The following is a 15,900-nucleotide window of genomic DNA, read 5'->3' as shown; positions in this document are numbered from 1 at the left end:
CGGACAGTCATTACCATAATCTAAAAAAGGCAAAGTTTTCTTTTGTTTTAGAAATGGATTTAGACTTTTCAAGCATGCAAAATAGAGAAAATGAGATCATGGTGGGCACAATGAATTGAAAGCAGAAGTTAGTTTCTGTAATTAGATGCAGTCAGTTTGACAATTCTCCAAGTAGATGGACTCTAAGTGTTTGGTTTTGGTTTTTCCCTGTTGTTATTTGAGATTAGTGTTATATAACCCAATAGTAGGCAGAGATCCTGTCCAACGGCGATCCAGAGATGCACACGGGTGTCTTTCAGCGCTGTCAGATGAACAGAACACACAGAGAGAACATCTATTAGATTGTTTTTTTTAGATCTGAACTGTGTGGTTTGGCAGTATGTAAATGCAAAAAGTCTCTGTTACAGTAGGAACTTTAAAGTACAATAAAAAACAAAATGCATTTGTTACATGTCCATTTTATGTTTTTCTTGCATGTAAAGGGAACTATATCATTAGCTGTATCACACTCATTCTTTAGATGAACTGACCACCTCTAACCTCATTCGATGTCCTAAAATCACAGAGAATGAGAATTTTTGATCTGTTATTCCCTAATCATGAGAATGAGTTGTGATGGATGTGTATTACACCTCTTCTCATCCTCTCCTTCCCCTTCTTGTCATCTCAGACGGCACTTCACCATGGGCCAGTTGCACCCCTGTGTGAGGAAGGAGAAATATAGATGAGACTGATCTTTCTTGTGGTCATGTTAAATCTTTAATGGCAGCTATAAGTTAGTCAGACCTTCCCGTTTGCCACCGGGGACAGCAATCTGCCAGCAACTATATAAGCTTTCAATTCCCATCTGTTCAGGGTGCAAAGGATTCCTTTTGTTTGTAGAACAATTAACGTTTCGTTTAGTAGTAGTAGTGAAAAATGATCATGATGATAATAATAATATTTAAAACGTTACATTTGTATTCTTATCATAGTAATGATTACATTTCAAATTTGGATTATTGTTTGGAATTATTTTATTATTATTTTATATAATTTCATATATTAGAAAATGCATTTTTATTTTATTTATAACATTTTATTTTATAACGTTAATATTAATAATAATAATAATAAACAGCAATAACAATCATATTAATAACATTAAATTATTAATAGCATTTTGTATTATTAATTATACTTAATGTTATGAACAATTTATTTTTATTAATGCATAATATTAATGTTTTAAGTATATAATAATAATAATAATAATAATAGCAATAATAGAAATACATTATTATTATTTTTATTATTTTATATACTTTAAAAAATCTAATAATGCATGATAACAATACGGCGGTCCATTATATTTATCCTGTCTCTAATGCATTGCATGCCTGTTGCTCAGTGCAGCAGGGATTCTTTCCGAGCGCTTGGATCAGATTCTAACTGCAGCAGGATCATTGGTTTTATCGGAAAGGCTGTGAGGTGTGAATTGATGGCAGAGTGAGGCCGTAAACATTTTTATAGACAGAGCAGTAAGTCAATACGATGCTCACCTGTGGAAACTGAGCTTAAAATAGACCGATCGTTAGCCATGCACGTCTCCCCTCATGATGTACGGACGCTCCGATTATTTGCCTTGTTAAATTTATATCTGGCTCTGGGCTAGAGACCTGTGAGTGAGGATTGTGGGTAATTTCACCCTTGGGGCTCTCGATGCACATTAGATGCATTGATGATCTGCTGATATATGAGGTGTGGTGTTGGCTCTTGCTAGTTTTTATAGCTCAACCAATCAGATTTTAGTAACATATCCATTTGATTGTGTACAATTGTTTAAAAGAGTATTTTACTGATTGTAAGTTGTTTTATAAGGCATTTTATTTATAAACCTTTACTTTAATAATACAATATTTAAAAGAATAATAACAAAAACAATAATAATTATTATTATTTATGAGGCTTTATAATAATATTTATAATAATTTATAATTTATAATAATATATTTTTTTTAAAATATTTTTATTATACTTATAGTCTTTTAATTAATTAAATTTAAACGCATTTAATTATTTGGTAAATAAAGGGGATTTGCTATTTAAATTAAAACATGGAAGAAATATTGTGATTTATTTCTTTAAAAAGTTTTATTGGTTTTTTCAACAGTAGTAGCAGTATCACATACATTCTACTAAATAATAGTATTATTTCTAGCACAATGCATTTATGTAAAAATAAACTTATTTTGACGGGTTGACATGAATACCTTTAAATTGACACTGGTTTTACTAAATGAAATGGTAAAATGCTTGTGAAGGGACTCAGAACAGTTCTGATGATGTTGTTGATGCTGAAATGACTGCAAGCGTCACGCGCTTCCGTCTATGTAGTAAACAATCTCGCACATCTCTGCCATTCATTCATTCATTCACAGAGAGACGCGCAGAACATGCAGGATTCAGATTTCAACCAACTTTTACAGATACTGGTCCATATGGAGATTGGATTTAATCAATTTATGCTAACTTTGACAAATTCCGATACTGTCCATATTAAAATGTAAGTTTCATTTTCATGACTGGATTTTGAGATTCCGTCCGCATTTTCTGCTTCACGGAAAACATAGCGTTGTATGCGTCAAGAACCGGGTTGACCGGGTCATCGGTACCACCAGTGTTTAAAGAAACCTGGTACAGTCACATTTTCATTTTTGTAGTACCGACTTGGTACCAAAGTACCGGGTCTTTTGACATCACTAGTGCATACAGTTTATAATGCACTATTTTAATTGTTACCATTTAATTTGTAATTTTATTATTGTTTTTTGTTTTATCTTTTATTTTCACATTTTTCTTTTTAGAAAAATAAAAATAATATACAATGTATTTATATATGATATTATTTAGTTGTATACTGTTATTTGTATTTATTTATTGTTTACTTTTACATGTTTACTTTTTTTTTTTTTTTTACTAAATTTTATTGCAACACAACCTAAAAATGCATGATGTCTTCTCTCTCCACAGAGAAGAAAGAAGTGACCCAGAGTTTGGAGAACTATACGTCAAAGTGTCCAGGTGGAATGGAGGTGATCAGCCTCCCTGATGGACTCAAACTTCCTCCTGTTCCTTTCACCAAACTGCCCATCGTCAGGTGAGAGGGCCTTTTGTTGTTTTCCCTTGACATCCCTGTACCAAAACAAGTAATACCGGTTATTTAGTTTTGTGTGTCCATGTTCTATTTCTACTCTGATCTTTTGATTCAAACAGGCTGATTTTTGTTTCTGTCCCTTTAAAGATTCTATATATGAAGTAGATGATTTGCATATGTGGAATGTCAAATGATAATGAGTTCGTACTTGTCATTTAATTTCTAAATAGTCTAATATGTCTGTTTTCCATAAAAACTGAATGTTTTATTGTTTATTTGAACATGTTTGTCTCAATGGCCACTCGCAGGGTTTTGATGGTGTATTTCCACAGCTCAGTGTGTGAAAAATGACTCATCTAAATGGTTTAAAACATGTTTGAAGTTTGTTGGCCTATGAGCCGCAAGAAAGCTGTATGAAAATTTAAAATGCAGTTTTCATTTGTTTTAATCTCCCCAAATGAAATATTTTAATGGGAAACACATAACTTCGCATATCCTTTCATCTGTCCCAAGGAAGCTGCTGATGTTCTTTGTGTGTAGGAAAGAAAGGCCTATAAATGTGTTTAACAGTTGTATTTCATAATCCCACCAGCAGCTTCGCTTGATTGAAGTCTCCATTCCTCTAACGCTCCTTTCTAAAGAGCTGTTTTTTATTTTTATTTTCTGAGTTGTTAAATTCCCTACATTTATTCTTAAAGGGATATTTAATTATATAACTTCAGACAAGCAGCGTTTCTCATGATATTTATCTCCCTCTTCACATATCACTAACATGCAATATCTTGCTTGCTGCCTGCCTTCCTGAATTTACATGGAGGGCAAATTTTAGACATATCTTAAAAAAGTTCTGTAATGAAATCTTGCCATCTTGCTCTAGGGATTGTTGTCTTATAGGAAAGAGTAAATGTCAGTATTAACCCTTTCGCACACGAGTTTAAAATATTACCCAGCATGAGTTTTTTTTTTTTTAGGTGACCGTTATTTTAGAATGTACTTCCTTATTGTTTCCATGCAACGGGTCATGCTTGTCATGTGACACAATGCAGCCACAATTAGGCCTGTCACGATAACAACTTTTATTGTGCGATATATTGCCCTAGAAATAATTGCGATAATCGATATTATTGTCATTTTAAAGACGCATTTTATGTTGTTACATCATGATTTTGGCATAAAATGAAGAAGGCCTACACAAACAAACTTTAGATCGTGGAAATGAAGTATCCAAATATTAGATACCTTAAAAACCTTAATATTTAGTAAATAAACTTTTTTTTTTTTTTACAAAAAGTGCAAACAAGTAGGAAAAAAGAAGAAACTTATATGGAGAGTTTTCCATCTACAGATTTTTCCTGGACCTTCTTTTGTCTGTAAATAAAGGGTGCACACTAATGTTGAAAAACACAATCACTACTTAAGGCTGGTTCACACGGCAGGATAATTGGGCCGATTTTAGCCCCGATTCAGCCCTTCCGACAATCTTAGGATGCTCCGATTATCGTAAAATAATCTGATCAAATATTCCTGGCGTGTGTGGTGTGTTAAGACTGCTCTCCTCTGCTCGGAAGAATGTCGGGACCGCTCCGATCTCAAATCGGGGATATCCAACATGTTGGATTTATTTGGCCCGATTTCTTCTCGTGTGTGGTGTCCCCCGAGGACAAACAATCACGCAGCCTGTGGACTGTGGCGTGTAGCCAATCAGAAAGCGAGGTGACGAGGCGGTGAGGAAGTACCAGGAAACAAAATCAAAACAGCCGGCGTATATAACAAATATAACATATACAAATAAAGTCGATGGGCATAACTACATCCACAACTGCAGTCCACCAGAGTACATGGAAACGAATATATGAACGTTTATTTCAACGGTTATTAATCTGTGTAGTACGTAACAACATTTCTATGAGATAAAACAACAACTTATCTCCATATCATGATATAGCAAGTATAGTCCATGCTCGCGTTGTCTCCACCTCTTTGACCATCGCCTTTTCTTGTTTTTCTTATGTTTTTTTTTCCCGTTAAAAACAAAGCACAAACTATGGCCACTGCATCCTCTTCGTCCGCCATGATTGTTTACTCTAAAGTCACATTTGATCTCGAGGGATTTTGCGAGATTTCCCGTCTGACCTGGGAATGCTCGGGAGTCAAATCGGTTCGTGTGTGATGTGTTGATATTGCCGTGTGGCTGCACACCACACACGGAACGACCAAAACTGTTAGACCCGTGTTTTTTTATCGCCGTGTGTGGGGTCTCTCAGGTTTGGAAAATCGGCCGACAATTTTAAAATCGTCCCGTGTGAACCAGGCCTTAGATGTCTGTATGCACAAAGGCACATATCCCTAAATAAGACCAAATCTGCAGATGATCGTAAAGCCCCATTCACACCAAGAATGATAACTATAAAGATAACAATATTAGCGTCCACACCAGCGAACAATAACTATAAAGATAACGATATTAGCGTCCACACCAGCGAACGATATCGTCTGTTTATTCTGAGCGCACGCGCGTCTCCCGCTTGAAATCCTCGAGCTCGTTACATTAGGATGGATTCTGATTGGATGTCAATGTTTATATCGTTCATCAGCTGGAAAAAAATCTTTCTGAAAATATTTCCAATGATACCGTTTCTCTATGCCTTTATCGTTATAGTTGTAGTGTGGACTCTGCTATTCTTTAATATTGAGAACGATTTTTAGAACTATATCTTTATCGTTATCTTTATAGTTATAATGCTTGGTGTGAACGGGCCTTTAAAGGGTTAAACTGCACTGATTGTTGGTCAGAGATGTTGTTGCTCTGGCAACAGTGTTATGAGACATTTAAGCTCTAAAGCAGAGTTGTTCATTGTTCAGATTCAAGTGAAATTATAAATTTTTTGACTCCTCGTGTCCTTTTCTATGAATATCTGGGAACAGGAAGGGTAGAAACAGAGCTAAAGAGTGTTGAAAGCCTGTCAACGCTTGAGAGCTTGATTTAGACACAGACTTGCCAGTATATTTTTCTAGAAAGCACAGTATTGATTTTTTTCTATTCTCTATTGCTTACTTGTATATAACTTATATTATATATAGTGGTTGCTGTTTGGGGTGGTTGCCAGGTGTTGTTAATGATTGAATATAACTGACTGGGTGGTTTCTATGGCATTGTGAGTGGTTACTAGGGCTTTTAGTCTAGTCAAGTCATCTTTATTTTATAGTGCTATCTTTATACATTACAGATTGTGTCAAAGCAGCTTCAGTGTCAAACAAGAAAATAGGATAGTGTGTGTCCATAATGCAGGAGGACAACAGTAAACCGTCAATTTGTCAGTTAAAGTCAGTTCATGGGTTTGGGGTAGTTGCTAGGGTGTTTGTGGTAGTTGTTAGGGTGGTTGCTAGCATTTGGGGTTGTTGCTAGGATGTTTGCTAGGGATTTATGGATGGTTGATCGGGTGTCCGGGGTGGTAACTAAAGTTTTTAGGTTGATTGTTAGTGTGTTTTGGGTAATTATTTAGGGTCTGGGCCTGGGGTGGTTCCTTGGGTTTTGTGGAAGTTTTTTGGGGTTGGTAGCTTACTGGTTTTAGTCAAAATAGATTTTTTTTCTATTCTGATCTGTAGATATGGCTTAAGTATAAGTCTGTGGAATTTCTTTTTAGCCTATTTTATGATCCCCCTGGTGAAAGCTGTAAGTCTGATCACATAGTGGGGTACCAGCACACCTCTGATTTTAGGAATCATTCATGTTCAGTAGCACAAGCGCTGTGAGAAGAGTTATGTGTTGAAGTTTAATACTCAAGGTTTGCACAGTACGTCAACTTTCCAACATTAATGAACATTCTGTCATCTTGTCCTTCCAAAATATTTTCTTTTTTAGTTCTGCAGTAGAAAGTCAGAAAGGTTTGGAATGGCATAATCTTTAAGTGATGACTGAAAATGACTATTTGTATTGACCACATGAGTGCTATCACTTAATATATCAGAGCTTTTTATTTATTTATTTGTTATTTGTTATTTTATTTTATTGTTTGCTGTGAGCCTGTGATAACATAAGTAGATTACATTCCCATTGCTTTTTTTTTTAGATGTGGCATGTGGTTGCTTAGGGTGTTTTGGGATGTTGTTTAGGAGCAGCTTAAGGCTCGGGTTGTGCTCTCAAACAAAATGTGATACTTTTCTATTATCATATATTGTGAAATGCTTATTAAAAATGTACAATTGAGCATTATTGCAATTTTTGTGAAATCTAATTATACATCAAAATGGTTGTTAAACTACACTGAATGGACGCTAGCTTTTTTTCAAACAGCAGTTGAGTAATTCATCAATTCATCATGTTGCTTCATAAGTTTAACAATACCTTTAAAAGGTTTATGGTCGGTAAGATAACACTTTTATTAAGCAAGGATGCACAACATGTTTCAAATAAATGTTGTTCTTTTGAGCTATATCTGTCAAAGAATCCTGAAAGGAGTGTATCATGGTTTTTGACAAAAATATGAAGCATTGTAACTCAGCGAAGCAGCATACTTATGTAATCATGTGACACTGGTGTAATGATGCTGAAAATTCACAGGAGTAAATTGCAATTTTTAATCTATATATATATATATATATATATATATATATATATACAGTGGGGATCGAAAGTTTGGGCACCCCTTGCAGAATCTGTGAAAATATGAGTAATTTTCAAAAAATAAGAGAGATCATACTAAATGCATGTTATATTTTATTTAGTACTGTCCTGAGTAAGATATTGTACATAAAATATTTTAACATTTATTCCACAAGACAAAAAAAATGCTGAAATTATTAAAATAACCCTACTCAAAAGTTTGGGAACCCTTGGTTCTTAGTATTGTGTTCTGTTACCTGATGATCCTCGACTGTCTTTCTGTTTTGTGATGGTTGTGCATGAGTCCCTTGTTTGTTCTGAACAGTTAAACTGAGCAGCGTTCTTCAGAAAAATCTTTAAGCTCCTGCAGATTCTTCAGTTTTCCAGCATCTTTGTATATTTGAACCCTTTCCAGCAGGGACTTTATGATTTTGAGATGCACCTTATCACACTGAGGACATTTGAGGGACTCAAACACAACTATTTAAAAAGATTCAAACATTCACTGATGCTCCAGAAGGAAACAAGATGCATTAAGAGCTGGGGGGTGAAAACTTTTGAACACAATGAAGATGGCCAAATTTGTCTTATTTTGTTGAAATATAATTTTTTTCCATTTAGTTCTGCCCTTCGTAAGCAACAGAAGATACTTGTATGTTTCCTGGTACACAAATTAAGTACAATTTACCTTGATCTTCAAATTCCAAAAGTTTTCACCCCCCAGCTCTTAATGCATCTTGTTTCCTTCTGGAGCATCAGTGAATGTTTGAATCTTTTTAAATAGTTGTGTTTGAGTGCCTCAAATGTCCTCAGTGTGATAAGGTGCATCTCAAAATCATAAAGTCCCTGCTGGAAAGGGTTCAAATATGCAAAGATGCTGGAAAACTGAAGAATCTGCAGGACCTTAAAGATTTTTCTGAAGAACGCTGCTCAGTTTAACTGTTCAGAACAAACAAGGGACTCATGCACAACCATCAGAAAACAGAAAGACAGTCGAGGATCATCAGGTAACAGAACACAATACTAAGAACCAAGGGTTCCCAAACTTTTGAGTAGGGTTATTTTAATAATTTCAGCATTTTTTTTGTCTTGTGGAATAAATGTTAAAATATTTTTATGTACAATATTTTACTCAGGACAGTACTAAATAAAATATAACATGCATTTAGTATGATCTCTCTTATTTTTTGAAAATTACTCATATTTTCACAGATTCTGCAAGGGGTGCCCAAACTTTCGATCCCCACTGTATATATATATATATATATATATATATATATATATATATATATATATATATATATATATATATATATATAAAACCATATTATAAATTGAAGCAATATTTCACAGTTTTTACTGTATTTATGATCAAATCAATTTAGGCTTGGAGAGACTTCCTCCAGGTCCTTTCTGCTTACTCAATATGTGAAACAGGCCTAACTCTGTTTTTTTTTATTGTTTTTTAGATCCGTTTCTCTGCTGAACCTGCCAGTGAGTCTGCGTCCTCATAAGGTGAAAGGCCTTCTGGGACAGGGCATGTCCAGCGCCAGCCCATTTATCTACTCTCCAATCACGATGCACAGCAGAGGAGACGAGCGCTCGAAGAAGATCGGTGAGTAGTATTTCTTCTCAGAAACTTCTCTCTTACACTTCCTCCGTGTGAGTTATTGTTTTCTCTGAAACTTTAATTATGGTATATTAGCATGATCTTTGAGTTTTAACCTCGCGCACTGTTTATGCGGGGCGGTATTGCTCTGATCGGCTCTCGTAGCGATCTTAATTACTGTTTAAAAGATTCTGAACTAAACACACACCATTGTGTTTCCATGTGGTCTGTTTGATTCATGTTTATGACAGGCGCTGTCATTAAGTTGTCTCTATCCCTGTTGGCAGTCGGAGGCGGCTGGAAGGAGTTGAAGTGTTTTCTGGATCTCTTAAGCACACGACACAGGCTCGATTATTAATAGACTTATTAAGGCAAATAGCAGAACACTTTGCCACATTAAAATACTATGGCAGTGTCGTTCATTTACTGTTTAAAAACTCAAACCATGGTGATTAGCTGGTACAGTGATGGTATTGCATGCTAAAATATGGTGCTTTGATACAGAATACACCATAGTATCATATTTATATACCATGTGGTACTTATTTTTTTAATTTGGTTATATTCATATTCCACTGGATTTACTGCAACGACGCGTCGACGTCATCGATTACGTCGACTACAAAAATACGTCGACGTGCGTGAAATGCGTCGACGCGTCACACTGTTTGTTTATATATCGCGTAATGGCATACTGGGAATGGAGAAAGTTGCATTCTATCACAAAAACAGAGACCACTGTTATCAAAAGTATGGGAATACTTTAAACACAGGACAAATAAAATGGCCCTTTGTTCAACTGTGCGAGCACCTCAGAGGAAAACATCTTGGCGCTCTCCTGTGTTACGGTTTAACTGGTTACCGTGTGATCTGGTGACCAAGTTCCTGGTTCAGGTCTGATATTCTTGCGCTTGCAGCATTCTGAAAAGTTGAGATGTTTTTAACTCGATGTGGTGCGGATGCGCCTGGAAAAAACGAGCGCGTCGCGACCGCGTTGCTTCCATTATGACCACGCTTATCGCACGCCTACATTGGAAATAACGAATTTGAGCGTGCAAAAGACGTGATATGTGAACGGCCCCTTAAAAGACAGTGCGCCGCGAGACAACAGTCACAAACCACCGAGCTACCCTGAATCAGCTCCAGATCTCTGGAAACCATGCTAAACCATAGCAGAACCCTAAATACATTTTATGGTTTGTGATGCTAAAGAACATTTCATGACATCTCAGACAACTGTACATTTATGGCTACTGTGGTTTAAATTATAAACGCTATCATAATCTCATATTTACCATAGTAAAATCATTTTCTTTGCCTCTTTATTATTTTATACTGTAAAAACTTCAACCACATAGGTTGAAAATGAATAAAGGTTGAAATATTATATTAGAAGTTGTACTTATATTTTTTTTGTAAAGTTATCCAAAGGACTCATTAGCTAATAAAAAAAAGAACATTAGATTAATTATTTATTGTAATAAAAATAATCGTTAGATTAGTCGACTAATCAAAAAAATAATCGTTAGATTAGTCGACAGAAAAAATAATCGTTAGTTGCAGCTCTAATTCAGTACCAATACTTCATGGTAATACCATGATTCTGTGATATGTGTCACAGTTTAATATCATATTTACACTGTACTCCAAGCAACTTCTAGTGGTTTCAGAGAAGTTTTTTTTATTTGTTTGCAAGTGTGGTACTTTAAGGAACTTCATGGAATGCCATGAGATACTATAGTATTTTACTATAATAATCATACAGTGCCACGGTATATGTCTGGGTACAGTGCTGCAATTAATAAAGTAGTTTTGATAATTATATTTAGATTTTATTATATTCCTATACCATGGTACTGTGATTAGTTTGATATACATTGTAGTATTTAAATGGGATTTGCATGTACTCCAGGTTTTTATGGCACTTTTTGCTGCTTGTTTGTAGTTGTACCTCAACAAATACAATGGTAATACCATGGTATTTGAATAGGATAACTGTATATCAAAACACCATGGTACTGCAAGTTTATCAGATGGTAATACTGTGGTACTTTGCCAAAAAAGCGTAGTACTGTTTATTACTGTTAGTGATGGTATTACCATGGTACACTGATATTTGTCATGGTATTTTTTTGATTACCAATAATTTTATGCACCTTGCACCTGTTAGTATAATATAATATAATATAATATAATATAATATATGCTGCATATCCAGAAAACATGGTTTTTACTTTTTGATACTTTTTTGAAAATTATTTCCTGTCAGCTTTCATGTCAAATATATTTCACTCTAATAATCGTTCACTCAGTCTTCATGTCAGTAAAATGTCTATTTATAGTTCAAGCTCCTCCAGATTCATATTAAATTTATAGAATCTCTCACTCTAGGCGTAACTTTCTTGAGTTCTATTGTTTTGTTGTGGTTTTTTTGGGTGTATTTTTGGACTGAGGGGCCCTGAGGCACTGGCAGGAATCTTATGAAGACAGATGGCTGTTCAGTGTGAGGTTGCCCCGACTTTTCAAACAAATCATGTTGTATAAGAGTCAGATGGCTGTTTCCAGCCTGTCTTATTTCATTCTGCCAAAACCCACCAACTTCTGCTGCTAGTGCCTGTTTTTATTATTTTTTTCATGTGCTATCCCATGACCACTTGGATACTCCCAATGGTCCCGGTTTTACTCTCAATTACGTTGGAGCGGTTAGTCAACCGCTTCCGTCACGGGTCGTGGTTAGTCACAGGTGGGCGGGGTGAATCAACACAGGTGGGCACTTTCCTGAAGACTTTGTCTTTCTGCGTTTGAAGTGAGGTTTAGAGTTGCCTCAATTTCTGGTTGATTACACAAACACCTAGACGTCAAGAGATAATTTTCCCAAGAGTGATGGAAGGAGCAAGAGAATGAAAGGACGAGGAAATTCACATTCAAAACAGAATCATTCTAGTCGCTTAAATAATTGAATCACTTCCAATCAGGGTTAAATTAGTGCAACGTTCTTCTGCTTTTGAGTGCGGCTTCACTGAAATGCCACTTGGGCTTTGGCTTCAGTGAAACCAGGTAGATCCTGCTTCACTTTATTTAAAAAAAAATTAAGCATATTTTCCCTTTGAATAGCTTTTGCTAGTCAAGCAGCACTGTTTTTTTTTTTTTTTTACTGTTTATGCTTATTATAAGTGCCCTGTAAAAGACAGTTTTTCAAAATTGTGAATAATAAAGATTATTGCAGTATAAGCAAATAGTATTTTCAGTGTTTCTATTTTAACATATGATTTTTGCCTGGCAGCTGGGGATTAAATGTTGATGCTCTTCAAATGTGAGTGTCTCTTATAAGCTGATTCTTGAATCATTCAGAATGATTCACAAGATGCCAGTTTGAATCAGCCTGATGCATGCTTTACTGAATGAAAAGGACTCACTGAATCTCAGTGACTCACTCACTGCAAGATGTCATTAAGTTCAGCGATGGACGTATCGAAATTAAAGGGGGGGTGAAATGCTATTTCATGCATACTGAGTTTTTTACACTGTTAAAGAGTTGGATTCCCATGCTAAACATGGACAAAGTTTCAAAAATTAAGTTGTACATTTGAAGGAGTATTTTTGTTCCAAAAATACTCCTTCCGGTTGTTTCGGAAAGTTTTTTTCGAGTATGGGTCTGTGTGACGTTAGATGGAGCGGAATTTCCTTATATGGGTCCTACGGGCACTTCTCTAGGAAGAGCGCGCGCTCCCGTATAGCAGAGCACAGCACAGACATTCACTGATCAGAGCGAGAGTCCGAATTGTCACAAAAGAAGTGTGTTTTTGGTTGCCAGGGCAAGACAACCCTGCACAGATTACCAAAAAAAAAAAAAAACAGCATTAAGAGACCAGTGGATGGAGTTTATTTTTACAGAGCATCAACGGAGTTGTGCAAGTGTTTGTGTTTGTTCCCTGCATTTCGAAGATGCTTGTTTTACAAACAAGGCCCAGTTTGACGCCGGATTTGCACATCGTTTATTTCTTAAGGATAATGCAGTCCCAACGAAAAAACTGCTTCAAATATCTCTTGTGTTATTAACTTAGCTATCGGCGCGTAAGCACATCAAGTAAACAACATGCAATGTTGTCATCAAACTGCACTTTCCACATGTACAGCTTAAAAAAAAAAAAAAAAAGACGACATAAAGTGGAACTTAGTCATTTTCCAAAACCGCTAAGCAAATATATACAGGTTCAATACACACCACATAGAGACGTCGTTGCTGCTGCTGCTCTTGTTAAATTTCAGCCTCGGGATCTGATTCTGGATCATAAATAAACGGCTGAATCTGACTGTTAGCCATGGTTTGTTTCGGATGTTTTTTTCCTCACGGTTAATGTCACAGCTTCCAAACGCTCTCAACGCAAAAGCCTACTGGCGCTCATGATTCTTTAGCTCCGCCCACACGTCACGCCTCCAGCCGGTCGTGTTTTTCCGGGAAAAATCGGTACAGACTATCTTTCTCTTATAAATATAATAAAACTAAAGACTTTTTGGAGTTATGAAGGATGCAGTACTACTCTATAGGTACTCAAGATTAACAGGATATTGAGTGAAAACGAGCATTTCACCCCCCCTTTAAGCACGTTTTGTGTACTTAAATGGAGTAATTCACCCAAAAATAAAAAATGTCTTTTTTTCTTCTTCTTTTTTTGGTCCATTTAATAAAAAGACCTTTAGTGTTTTTCAAAATCTATTCTTTTGTGAAAGTCATAGGCTTGCATCAACTTGAGGGTGAGTAAATGATGACAGGATATTTATTTTTGGCTGAACTATCCCTTTAAGGTTCTTGAAATCTAAATTAGTATTATTACTGGATTTTGTGCATGTGAAAATGTCTTAAAGATATGCATTTTAATGTTTTTCTTTGTAATACATGCCAAATACTCTACTGAAAGTAGCTCTCCACTTCACAGTCGTGACAAGACGTCACCGCTCTCATATTCCTCCAACACGGGGTCGTGTCTCAAATCCTCGAAGTCCCATTTTCCTCAAAGTCATTTATTTCTTGCTTAACGGCTCCCACACACTTTGCTGTGTAAACAGGACTTGTAAACGAGCTGCATTATATGATCCTCCTTCTTGTTTGATGGTTACAAGCCCGCTTAATAACTTCCCAGAATGCCACAGGCAGGAAAGGATGTGTCATGCCTGTCTAGGGGTAGGCTGAGCACCCAAGGCTAACGACTCTGAGTCACACACTTTCCCTAACAGAAAAGTCTTGGGGGCGATGAAAAATGTCACTTGTTTGTTGTTTTGCCGTCAAGGCTCCATTGGTTTGAATATTTGATGGGGTGATGATGCCCCTGTGCCCCACACAGCTCTGAATTTGGCCAGACTGCACGTAATGAGCACCCAGGGTAACACTTCTCGGTTCGATTTGAGAACCGAAAAGAACATGTTTGCATTGATTGGATTGTGTGTTTTTTTCTAACTCTGTGATATTGATATGTAATGTAGTAAGTGCGTGTTTGTGCCGAATCAACTATAGATGGTGTTTTCTTTGCTGTTCTGTTGCTCTCTCGTTCTTGCCAGAAAGCAGTCTGACTCACACACACCAGATGTCTCTGGAGAGAAGACCTTCATCAAAGCAAACAGCCTCCACAAACACACACACACACACACACAAAGACAGGGGTAACGTGAGGTACATTTAGTAGTGCATTTAAATAATTCAACAAGGTATATGTGCATAATTGTATTTGAGTGAAGAGACTGAAGCAGGAAATGTTTTTGAACCATTTGCCTAATTATTTTGAGAAGTTATTTCTTGTGTGCAAAGTGGGGAATCGCAAATAAACGATCAATTCTAGTTCCATTAATGATTCAGGAAGAAATATTGGGAAGACGTGCGATGCCTTTGCCAAATTATGAGAGAATTTCATTAATGCAGTTCTTGTAGAAAGTGCAGAAACTATTGAATGACTTTTAATGGTCTTTATTTGGGGTGGTATAAGTGTAATCCAACAATTGGGCTTTGTGTGGAAGACAAAATAAGATATTTAAAAAAAAAACTATTTTTCCATATAATGAAAAGTGGGGATGTAATGTCATTTTGGGCAGTTTTTGATTCAGTAAAACCTGGCTCATCAAAATAACTTATTTTGAAATACTGATTCTATAAAAAAAGGAGAAAAAAAAACAGAAAAAAAAAACACAATGAATGCTAAAAATACTGAATTATACCAATCTTTTGTTTGAGAATCAGAAATGTCTTTGATTCACGTAGGAATCTGTCATTCTAAAAGGTTTTCTAATCCCAAAAAATAACCCAATCATAAGAATAATTTATTCAGGAATCTGGAAGGTTTTTGATTCACAAAATAGAACCCATTCATAAGATTAATAAATTCTGAAATGCATGGGCGGAGGGTGAACCAACTCCAGGGTAAGGCTAAAAGCAGCCAAATATATTAAACGTCATAAACTCTTTTTTATTTTTTTTGGCATGGGTGTCATGTAGGCTAAAAATAAATGTTTGATGGGACTTCATTTGTATTTACAATTACAATTTAATAAAAACATCAGAAA

At 35.8% G+C, this 15,900-nt stretch overlaps 1 protein-coding gene across 2 annotated transcripts in view; it reads left to right on the top strand.

Annotated features, from left to right (window-relative positions):
• LOC113062144 (trafficking protein particle complex subunit 9-like) overlaps positions 1–15,900 on the top strand; it is a 194,880-nt gene that overhangs the window by 27,165 nt on the left and 151,815 nt on the right. For both annotated transcript variants that reach the window (XM_026231766.1, XM_026231765.1), the window contains 2 exons: positions 3,013–3,139; positions 9,209–9,354. In XM_026231766.1, the coding sequence (XP_026087551.1) occupies positions 3,013–3,139; positions 9,209–9,354 (273 nt within the window). The remainder of the gene's footprint in view (positions 1–3,012; positions 3,140–9,208; positions 9,355–15,900) is intronic.

The sequence above is a fragment of the Carassius auratus genome, chromosome 44 (assembly GCF_003368295.1).
Source record: "Carassius auratus strain Wakin chromosome 44, ASM336829v1, whole genome shotgun sequence".
Classification (NCBI taxonomy): domain Eukaryota; kingdom Metazoa; phylum Chordata; class Actinopteri; order Cypriniformes; family Cyprinidae; genus Carassius; species Carassius auratus.
The sequence above is the reverse complement of the archived record's forward strand: the minus strand, read 5'-3'. Positions and strand labels throughout refer to the sequence as shown.